The following is an 11,711-nucleotide window of genomic DNA, read 5'->3' on the forward strand; positions in this document are numbered from 1 at the left end:
GTAAAATCTACACTTGCATTCTATGACATCCTCGTGTTCAGATGATGATGCTACACAAAAAGTTACCTTGAGGTCTTCAGATCTTGTCTGTATTATACATACTTTATATACCACATGGCGAAGCTTCCTTATTGTGGCAACACGTTAAGAGCAGGCAATTCGTTATTTTTCTTTGCACTTCCATTTTTTCGATCTTGATCTTATACATGAAGGTACCCTAGGGTAACCCAAATCCTTCTGCCAAGTATAAATGACGTTGACTAATTATTGAAGGTAACATTGTGGTAGGTGGGGGCGCTCACCATCCACTCACTCGATATAGTGCTGCTCTCGGGTGTCTGCCCTTTCCTCTCCATCCTTCTCTCCTTCCATTCTCTTCTGTCTTTCTTTCCTTCATTCTTTCCTTGTCCTTTCTTCCTACGGGTGACTTTACACTCCCTCTTCTGTCTTTCTTTCCTTCATTCTTTCCACTTCCTTCAGCCTGTGGGTGACTCTACACTGAGTGACAAGCCAAATGGTTTCCTGTGCACCAGGAAACCATTTACTACGCTGGGTGGTAACCATATAACCAAATTTTGGCGCCTGGTGGTTTAATGGGTAATTATTGTCCTCTAATCGGATTGAGCCGGTGAAGGTTTATATCCAAGGGATGGTTGGGGTTGATTGCTCATGTAATGCCACTCAGGGATGAGTGAGGCTGGTCACTCTCATCTTAAATGTCGGGACCAACTGCCTAGCCCCGGGCTCCTACGCTCCTCATGGGACAATGTGAGATTGGATGATGGATGGATGAATGGATGAACATTTTCATTCCAAAAATTGCATATTTGCAATTGTAGTATCTCAGAAACTATTTGAGATACAGCTATTGGTTGAAATTCTGTGATAAAAATGTCTGCTGAATAATTTTGGCATAATATTTTACCATGCAGTGTTGCAAAAAGTACCGAATTCATATCTACTCATTTTTCTTTGCAACGTGTTTTAGAGAAAACAACACAAGCTTTAAAGCTGTAACTTTCCAGATGTATATCAGTGGTCCATCATATGATCTGAAAGGAATATGGTTACAGTTAAGCATTCATTTAGCCGGTTATTGTGACAAACATAAAATTTACGCATGCATTCTTCGACATCTTTGTCTTCAGATCTTATTGATGTTATAAAATAAGTTACCTGAGGGTTTTCATATCATATTTATATTATTTATACCTTATTTACCATAAACAGTTGTGGCAAAGCTTCCTTACTGTGGCTCCACAATAAGAATGGATAACAAATTATTGTTATTCCATCTGAAGTCAAAGACAACAAAATTTAATCATTCTTTTCTTCTTTTCCTTCCACCCAAAGACATAACCATTCCTTTGCCTTAGTCACAACAAAGACGTCCTCCCTCGGTGTGCCTGTCCTTTCAAGCCACCTGTGCAGTGCCTTCCCCACCACACCTTCGTTCCCATAGACGTAGGCGGTATCCACCAGGCGATATCCGGCATCTAGGGCGGCATTAATTGCAGCAGATAGTTCCTCTCCATCCATCTGCAGATAAATAAATAAGCAAATTAATATATAAATAGATATATAAATAAATACTCTTCACTTCCATGCTATTTTCTGTGTTGGAGGGATGGTTCAGTCTGGTGGCGTGGCCGTAGGTGCAGCAGTGAGCGTAGGAAATGAATACATGATGCGGGATAGACACTGATTGAGCTGAGTGACTGAACGTCCCCACGACACACAAGAAATAGCCCAGACGGAAGAGGAGCGTGAAATATGAACAACCCTTAGACAGATAGATAGATAGATGGATAGAGAGGTAGATAAATAGGTGAGTAGATAGATAAAGAGATCGAGTGGCCGTACATCCTTCCCATAGCACTTTTTCGTGACCAGCATTATATTCTTGTGTCAATCTGTTGTTACAAAGCAGCATTGTAGATGGTGAGATGAGAATTTTAGGACAAGTTAAAGTGAAAAGGGTACAGAGGCAATCCCCATTTACTACTACTACTACTACTACTTATTATTTTTACTATTATTATTATTATTATTATTATTACCGTATTACTACTACTACTACTACTACTAGGACTATTATTATTATTATTATTATTATTATTATTTTATTATTATTATTATTATTATTATTATTATTACTACTACTACTACTACTACTACTACTACTGCTACTACGACTATTATTATTATTATTATTATTATTATTATTATTATTACCTTCCACCTCCAGACTAGTTTTATTCTTCTTACAAAACACACATCCTAGTAAAGTAATTAGGAAGCAAGGATCGCCGTTAGCCCTTACCCTCGAGCATCCTAGGCCCAGCAGAGGCATGTGTTGTCCCGTCCTCAGCACAGTATGGCGGCCAAACATCTCTCCTGAATGTGTGGAGGCGAATGTGACAAGGATAACAAGTAAAAATGGAGAAGGAAAAAAAGTTTTAAGATGGGCTATATCGCCCTTCTTCTTCCCTGACGAAGATCTCAAACTCCTTCCAGCTTTGTTTTGGCCAGATATAGTTTGACTCGTAGGTTGATCTGTCTAGCAACCAAGGAGACTAGGCCCTGCTTCATAACTAAGAATCGTCAGGATATCAGATCCAGTTCTGTTAGATAAAAACAAACTGATGAAGATGAAGGGGTAATTGTAGCCTATATTTAACCCTTCTTGTTCAGAATGGTAGGGGGATGAATATGGTTTTGAATGGCGAGTTACTTGAGGAGGTAGAGTGTTTTAAATATCTAGGGTCACATGTTGCTGTGGATGGAAGAATAGATGCAGAAGTGAAGTTTAGAATAAATGAAGTAGGAAAGGTGCTGGGAGGAATGAAAAAAGTGTTTAGATGTCGTTCGCTTAGAATAGATGTAAAGAGAAGGTTGTATGAGGGTGTTGTGGTACCGACTGTGTTATATGCGGCTGAAACATGGAATATGGGTGTAGCAGAGAGGAAAAGTTTGAATGTAATGGAGATGAGGTGTCTGAGGAGTATGTGTGGAGTGACGCGTATGGATCAAGTGCAAAATGATGAAGTGCGAAGGAGAACTGGAGTTGTTCGGGAGATGGCTGGTAGAGTTGAGCAGAGGGTGTTGCGATGGTTTGGGCATATGGAGAGAATGGATAATGAGCGATTGGTGAAAAAGATAACTAGACCTGATCTGAGAGGTGTAAGGGTGAGAGGAAGACCACGAATAGGATGGATGGACAGTGTGAAGAGAGCGCTGGATGCGAGAGGGATGTCTGTTGAGCAAGGAAGAGTGGCTGTGCGTGACAGAAATAAATGGAGAGAAATTGTGAATGAATAAGTGATGACGCAGCCCTGAGGGGACATTCTCCCGCATTTGGTCTGATCAGCTCATCAGGTCAGGTGCGGGTAAGGGGATGGGTCTGTTATGACGTGGCAGGGGTAAACCAGTTCTGCTGTTGGGCCCTGCTGCGGATGTCACTGATTGCATTGCGCAGTTGACCCTTGTGCGGTGTGGTGCGGTGAGGATCTGTCCATTCTCCCCTTTGGGACTAAGATGCGAATAAATGTGTTTGAATGGATGAGTAAATGGGGAGTGTGTCGTCCTGTCTCGGCTACTTCCCTTTCCTTGGGGGAAGCAGCCTAGGTACATAGATAAATAGATTGTTCAGAAAGCAAGCAAGGAGAGAGAGAGAGAGAGTAAGAGAGAGAGAGAGAGAGAGAGGAGAAGAAGGAAGTCACCGAGTGGTATGGGGTTGCTGTTTTATGTAATTAATGACGTGGGCGTGCATTGAGCGTGCAGCAATGATTAAATGTTCACTGGCACTTCTCTGCCAGCACTGTGTCGTGCCTTCTATATTTACCATTCCTCCCCAAACGACAGAGAGTATCCTTCCTTCGCACACTGTTATGTCGTGTGCTTTATGTTGCCGTTCACGTATCTCCTTCCAAATTTCTCACTCCTCCCCTAACGACAGAGAGTATCCATTCTTCTCAAGCTCTTTGGTCGTGTTCTTCATGATGCTTTCATGTATCGCCTTCCACATTTCTCATTCCTCCGCACACGACAGAAAGTATCCATTCTTCTCATGCTCTTTGGTCGTGATCTTCATACTGATGTTCATGTATCGCCTTCTATATTGCTCACTCTTCCGCACAAGACAGATAATATCCTTCCTTCGGATACTCTTCTGTCGTGTGCTTCATATTGCTGTCACATAAAAACAGTTCATGTAACACCTTCCATATTTCTCATTCCTCCCCAAACGAAAGTCTATCTTTCCTTCTCATACTCATTTGCGCTGTGCTTCATATTGCATTCAGTTAAAAACAATTCATGGAACAACCAGAGAGACGTTGGCATTTTTTTTTTCTCGTGGTTAGTTTACTAAAAGCCTTCTTGACCTACTGTCTTTATGTCAACAAATTTTCGTCTCTTTAGCGTCACTCTGAACCAATGATCAGTTTCAAATTTTATATTGATCATTGTCTGAAAGTTCCAAACCCTCGAAAACTGTCGAGGGAATAAATAATGCCCGCCTTTAGAAGGCGGAGCGATAATGTTTTAGTTGCCTGTGTGTGTGTGTGTGTGTGTGTGTGTGTGTGTGTGTGTGTGTGTGTGTGTGTGTGTGTGTTCCTAATATATCTTATGAATGGTTTGATCTATCAACATGAAACTTACAGAGTATCATAATATGGCCAAAATCCTGGCCGAGTTAGAAAATGGGCACTCAAGGTCAAAGACAACGTCACCAAAATGGGTGCCAATGTTCAACTAGGTTTTATAACCTGCATGTAGCACCACTGTATCACATGAATGACGAGCTACCAACATGAAACTTACAGGGTATCAAGATATGGCCAAAATCTTGGACGAGTTCGAAAAAGGGCACTCGGGATCAAAGACAAGGTCACTAGAATGGCTCCCAATGTTCAATTAGTTTTTATCGGCCGCCTTTAGCACCATTATATGTCATGAACGGCTTGAGATTGGAACATGAAACCTTCAGGGCATAAAGATATGACCAAAATCTTGGACACAGCCAACATCATATTCTGACGAGCGATTAGCATTCGGCTGCCGAATGCTTTTCTTTCATTCTGATTATATTTTTGGCTGATAATATCGATGGCTGATATTTAAAACGTAGATTGAGCACAGTCAGTACCAAACTGAGGTTAAATCCCTTTTAAATACCAAAAATAAATAATGAGCATAGTTACTTTAAAATATTAACAACAAACCCTAACTTTTACTGCAGAAACGGACCCAATTAACTAAAAAAAAAAAAAAAAAAAAAAAAAAAGAGAAAAGAAAAGAAAATAACATGTACAGTAATGCTCAGAAGTTGGCCAACACTTCTCTTAGCCTCGCCGAATTCAGTGCAACCCCTTCTTAGTATTCAGGCTGTGAAAGCGACCCAGGTCCCTGACATGAAAACAAACCAGCGATAAAAATAATCAAGGTGGTAACAGTGAAAAGCGACAACGTTTTCAATTTTGATTCATAAAAAACGCATTCTATGAGGACAGTAATGTTGCTTATTGTTTGTGTCTAATATCTGTAACCCATTATACTTCACCATTCGGTACCGGTTGTCGCAAAAGTAGGAGTTCACTTCCCGAAATACGTACGAGAGTTGAGATGGCACTGGAGAAAGCGTGTGTTGACGGAAGGCTGTATCTCGTGAGAATGGCATCTCTCTCTCTCTCTCCCTGTAGTGCCCCTTATCTCGCCTCCTGAGGGGGTTGCCAGATTTTCTAGGGATCATTTAATGATAACAACACAAACAGGCTCTGATGACTCACTCAGCATAATAAAACCTCTCTCTCTATCTACCTTGCTTGTTACCAACCTGCCTATTTACCCACCTACCCACTTCCTACCTGTCGCACCCCCGTCCATGAAAAGGATAGGCTTTTCAGTATGGCTTTTTTTTTTTCCTTGGTAGTTTGGTTTGCTTTTTATTGACTCTATCGGTGGGTAAATGTGGAAATATGTGTAGAAAAAGTGCCCATATCAATTACCACCAGGACTGCGGGGGCTTAAATGGCGAATGAATGAGTGTGTGGCTCATTTCACTGGATATGTTGTTGAACAGACCATCCATTATCACATTGCCTTGTCCGATTTTTCTGCACCCTGATTCACCCCTCCTACACACACACACACACACACACACACACACACACACACACACACACACACACACACACACACACACACACACACACACAGAAAGAGAGAGAGAGAGAGAGAGAGAGAGAGAGAGAAAGTAATAATGATGAAATGCTGTGAGCTGACATATCGCTACGAGGAGGGGTGGGGGAAGAGTGGAAAGATTAGCATGAAGAACAGTAGACGTGGAAAGATTAGCATGAAGAACGGTAGACGTGGAAAGATTACAGCAGTGTGAAGAACAATTGAGTTGGAAAGATAAGCATGAAGAACAATAGACGTGGAAATATTAACATGAACATAGACGTGGAAAGATTAGCGTAAAGAACAGTAGACGTGGAAAGATTAGAATGACGAACTTTAGAGGTGGAAAGATTAGCATGATGGACGTGGAAAGATTAGCATGAAGAACATAGACGCGGAAAGATTAGCATGAAGAACAATAACGTGATAAGATTAGCATGAAGAACAATAACGTGATAAGATTAGCATCAAGGACAGTTGATGTGGAAAGATTAGCATGAAGAACAGTAGACGCGGAAAGATTAGCATGAAGACCAATAGACGTGGAAAGATTAGCATGAAAAACAACGAGTTGGATAGATTAGCGTGGACAACTGTACGCGTGGAAAGATTAGCATATTCCTACACAATTTCTTCAGCTGAGTGGGTTATAGGAGCCTGTGAGTGAGGTGTGAAGGTGTACGGCAGGTAGGAGGAATCCTGTCTTAAGGAATGAGTTATCTAGTCTATGCCCACACACACACACACACACACACACACACACACACACAACAATCTTAATAATAATAATAATAATAATAATAATAGTAATAATAATAATATTAATAATAATAAAACTAATAATAATAACAGTAGTTGTAGTAGTAATAGCAATAATGTAGTAATAGTAGAGGTAGCAGTAGTAGTCCCACCACTACTACTACTACCTCTAGTAGTAGTAGTAGTAGTAGTTGTAATAGTAGTAGTAGTAATAGTAATAGTAGTAGTAACAGTACCACTGATACTGTACTGTAAATTAGTAGACATCTTATAACAGGGTCTCAGGTGTTTCCCTGATATATCGTTATATTCTGAAAGACAGCGCTTTAAGACTCTGTGAACTCTGTCAGGCTCCTATGACTCATAAATGGGATGGAATAACAATAAATAAAGCTGTTGCAATCATGACAGGACTAACTACCTGATAAATAAAAATCTGTAAACTCTTCAAATACTTTAGTCGTTAATATTCTGAAAATTCGTCAATGTTAGAAAAGAAGAATGGGCGATGGTTTAGTTTTACGACAGCCGGTGCCAGAATGTATTTTATTGTGCAGCTACTACTACTACTACTACTACTACTACTGAAATTTTCAATATCATACTCTGAAGAACGCTCCCCAGCCCGCTCTGTTTAAGTCTCCTCTGTCTTTTCTCTCTTCCTTCATTCCACTTGCCTGTACTCTCTTACCCCTCACTTCACCCCTTCTTGAGTCTCTCTTGTCTATGCTCTCTCCTCTTCTTTCCTCCGTCTCCTCCTCCTCCTTTCATCCGTTCTCCTTATCCCTTTCCTGTCTCTGACCTATCTTTTCTTCCCTCACTCCTCCTACCTCCCCTTCCGCATCTCTTTATCTTCCCTCCTCCTTCTCCCCAACTCTCTCCCCTATGTCTCCTTTCCCTTCTTCTTTCACCATTCCTTGCTCCCTTCATAAATCTCCCATTCTTCCCTCCCCTTCTCCTCCACGTCCCTCTCTCCTCTTTTTCCTTCCACTTCTTCTCTCTCTCCTCCTGCCTTCCTTCCCTCACATCCCTTTCTCCTCTTCCTGCATTATCAATCTACTGTTTTATAGTACTAACAAATAAATCAAATTCCTTTACATAAAATAACTGTACATATGGGAAGGGCCTGTCTAAATGGAACAGTTGCTATTCATTCCACTACAGGATCAAACATACAGTAAAAGAAAAAAATATATTAACTTTGCACTGTACGTTATGGAAACTGTTTAATTCTCTCCACCCTCTGCCTCTATCCTTGACATCATGCTTGAACGTGAGACAGAATAAAAAAAGGGTCAGTTTTGGCCCCTTGTTATATGACGCCTTCACTCCGATGACGTGTGTTGACCAAGAACAGTAGTAGTAGTAATAGTAGTAGTAGTAGCAACGTGTATAGTTTAGAACTGTATAGTATTGAAAAGTGGCCCAAACAGCTATGCAAGGGTATATGTGTAGGTTAGAATTCCATTGTATGGAAAAATGACCCAGACATCTTGATTTAGGTTTTCTTAACACCTCATGCTTTGCGAGTTATTTCGACAATTTCACTTCAGTATCCTCTGGTATGCTTTTCATATAATTTTACAATGGACATTTATGGCCATAATAACGGAAAATAAAGTATTTATGCGCCCGCTATAAAAATATGCAATTAATAACAGTCTCTCTCTCTCTCTGTATATTTCTATATATATATATATGTGTGTGTGTGTGTGTGTGTGTGTGTGTGTGTGTGTGTGAATGCTGGGAGCAGATTTTTATTAATGCAAGTGCAATTGAACACGACAGCATTTTTGCCGTTATTAATCTTCTTCCTAGTATTTCCAGTCTTTTGACTGTTACTCGTCCTTCATGGGAGTGAGAGAAAACCACCTCTTCAAAGTTGTTCATTTTTTTCAACGTTTCGTCTACACAGACATCATCAGGAATACATATATCACAAGCACATCTGGAATTGAAATAATTACACAAGGATAGGTGGGGAAATTCTGTGCTTGCAGTACAAGTACACTGGATCACAATAAACTATCTAAAAGCCTTGCACACATAACACCACTTTCAAGACTTTAAGTAAACAGGATTTACAAATAAACTCACAGATCAGTGGCGGCGCCAAGGGGGAGCTTGGGGGGGCTGAAGCCCCCCCAATAATGAGCCAAGCCCCCCCCCCCATCAGCCTCCCCAATATTGCCAGATTCCAAAGGCGAATTTAGGCAGGACGTCCCTTATTTGAACTTTCAATTTTGTATTACTATTTACAAATAATACACAAAAGTTGACGAAACGAAGTGTTATAAGTTTAGGAAAAGATTCAAGACAATAGATTAAATCGTGATTATTATTTTTAGCTGTTAGCATTTAGCAGATTCTGAATGATAGTAATTTCACGGAAATTACGGAAAATTTATCAGTTGACTCAACTTCTAAGGAAAACTTCCAGCCTAGTTCTAATACTAAGGGTAACTTTTGTTATAATATATTCTGTGAAATTCTTGTAATTCAGATGGTTAGTTTACATATCCTATAATGAAAATGATAAGTGAAAGTAAAATACAGCATTATTTTATTAAACTACATTAGCCATTCTTTTAGTGTATTACGACTGTACGATTATTATCTCGTCTTCAGAAATATAATTGAATGTCGATTATGTCATAATCCGAGGCAGGAAGTTAATAAATTTGAATATATTTGATTAAAATGAAGTAAAGGATTCACACTGCTATAGGGCCTACATGGTCCTAGGCTCCTAGCCTAGCCCAGCATTCACGAATCGAGTGCACGATGAGCCATTCCTGTTCGATTCCTGTCAGCTACCAGACCAGTCTACCACGCGACGCGGTTGTGTGTTGATCTCCGAGTCTGTTGGCTGTTAATTGCTTAGTGCAGTAGACACTGAATTACTGAGCAGCTGAGCTTATTAGTTGTGGTTTTCGTCTTGCACTGATTTACAGGTATGGTGTAAGTTGATTTTTTTCTACTTAAAAATGTATATAGGCTACTATAAGATTATAAGAAGCTGTGGAAAGAAGAATAAAATAGTGTGAAAATATCTGGTCTGTTGTAATGCTAATATGCAGTTTTATGCTTCTGTGATCTGTGTGCTTGTTTATGCTGTTTTCCCTGTTTATGAAAGTAACTGATGGTGGTTTATCATATTTGATCACATAGGCCGGGTTGATCATGGAACGCTACCTGTTACCCAAGATTCCCAAGAAGAGGCTGGGAGATGATGATCCTCCTACAGACACACCTGCTGTTAATGAGGACCTGGACAGTGGTGATCGTGATTGTGAGTCTGCAGCCTTACTAGGTGAGGCTAGTGCAGAACCCCAGCCACAAGAGGGCACTTCTCACACCCATGGTGAGAAACTACTACCTGGACCCAATGACCTGAGCCAGCTTCCAGATAGTGGTCCCACCTGTCCAGACTTCAAGAGATACCCAGCCACAGAATACAGTGGCCAGTCAAGGTCATTCAACAAGAACTGGCGTGATCATCATTCGTGGCTGGAGTACTCCACGATCCTAGATGCTGCATTCTGCTTTGCATGTCGTCATTTCGGTCATGTACACTTAAGCAAATGTGAGAAGTCCTTCACCCATGACGGCTTTCGGAACTGGAAGAAGGCAACCTCATCTCTGAAGTCTCATGATAATTCAGCAGGACACAAGTTTTCTATGCAAGCTTGGGCAGAGTTTAAGATGCAGAAAACAACAGGTTCTAGGATCCTACATGCTTTTAATACCAACCATGAAAAAACTGTAAAGGAAAACAGACATTACATTAGAGCAGTAATAGACGTACTGCTCTACACAGCCTGCCAAAATGTTGCCCAAAGAGGTCACAAGGAAGACACTGATTCTGGCAACAAAGGTAACTTCCTGGAACTGCTGGACCTGATTTCCAGGTATGATGACATTGTCAAAAAGAAACTGAGTGGTGGTCCTGGCAATGCTAAATATACGCACCACGATATCCAAAATGAACTGCTCGCCATCATAGCTTCAATAATCAGAGAGGACATCAGCAACGAGGTCCTAAGAGCAGAGCATTTTGCCCTAATGGTGGATGAGACCAAGGATGTCAGCAAACAAGAACAGCTGTCCATTGTGGTGAGGTATCTCCACAAACAGAGCCTTCATGAGGTGTTCCTTGACTTCACACCAGCCGAGGGTCTGGATGCAGACTCATTGCTCAACAAGATCTTGGAGACCCTGGCCAAATGTGGTATTGACCACAACGCCTGCATTGGCCAGTGCTACGATGGAGCTGCAGTCATGTCAGGGCACATCAGTGGTATACAGGAGAGGTTTAGGAGAAAGGTACCACAGGCTGTGTATGTCCACTGTTATGCTCACAGGCTCAACCTTGTGCTCGTTGATTGTGTACACAGTATCCAGGCTGCAGCAGAGTTTTTTGTGGCTATACAGAGCTTGTACAAGTTCTTCTCTACGTCAGTAGTACATGAAGAATTTATAAAAAGAATTAAATCCCACAAGGCAGCACATAGAGTTGAAGCAACTGTCTGACACAAGATGGACCTCCCAACATGCTGCTTGTCTGGCAGTGAAAAGAACCCTACCTGCCATAGTGACAACCTTGAAACGTCTCATGGAGGGAGACAATGCACACAGAGCCACTGAGGCAAAGGGCCTGTGCATCCTGCTAGATCAGCAATTTGTGACAATTCTGATGGCCATGGAAAAAGTGTTACTGATGACCAAACAACTGTCAAACCACCTCCAGTCACATGACCTTCAGCTGG

At 41.0% G+C, this 11,711-nt stretch overlaps 2 protein-coding genes across 2 annotated transcripts in view; one reads left to right on the forward strand and one right to left on the reverse strand.

Annotated features, from left to right (window-relative positions):
- Positions 1 to 2,392, reverse strand: part of LOC145406674 (aldo-keto reductase family 1 member B1-like) — a 54,923-nt gene extending 52,531 nt beyond the window's left edge. Inside the window, exons 1-2 of the mRNA XM_080277771.1 lie at positions 2,324 to 2,392; positions 1,372 to 1,539 (exon numbers count right to left, since the gene is read on the reverse strand). Coding sequence (XP_080133897.1) covers positions 1,372 to 1,539; positions 2,324 to 2,392 — 237 coding nt within the window. The remainder of the gene's footprint in view (positions 1 to 1,371; positions 1,540 to 2,323) is intronic.
- Positions 2,393 to 10,125: 7,733 nt separating this feature from the next.
- LOC145406683 (zinc finger MYM-type protein 1-like) lies at positions 10,126 to 11,475 on the forward strand. The gene has a single exon (XM_080277783.1). The coding sequence runs from the start codon at positions 10,126 to 10,128 to the stop codon at positions 11,473 to 11,475; it is 1,350 nt and encodes a 449-aa protein (XP_080133909.1).
- The last annotated feature ends 236 nt before the right edge of the window (positions 11,476 to 11,711 follow it).

The sequence above is a fragment of the Coenobita brevimanus genome, chromosome 8, assembly GCF_032717465.1.
Source record: "Coenobita brevimanus isolate Jiangsu-jjx chromosome 8, ASM3271746v2, whole genome shotgun sequence".
Lineage (NCBI taxonomy): Eukaryota > Metazoa > Arthropoda > Malacostraca > Decapoda > Coenobitidae > Coenobita > Coenobita brevimanus.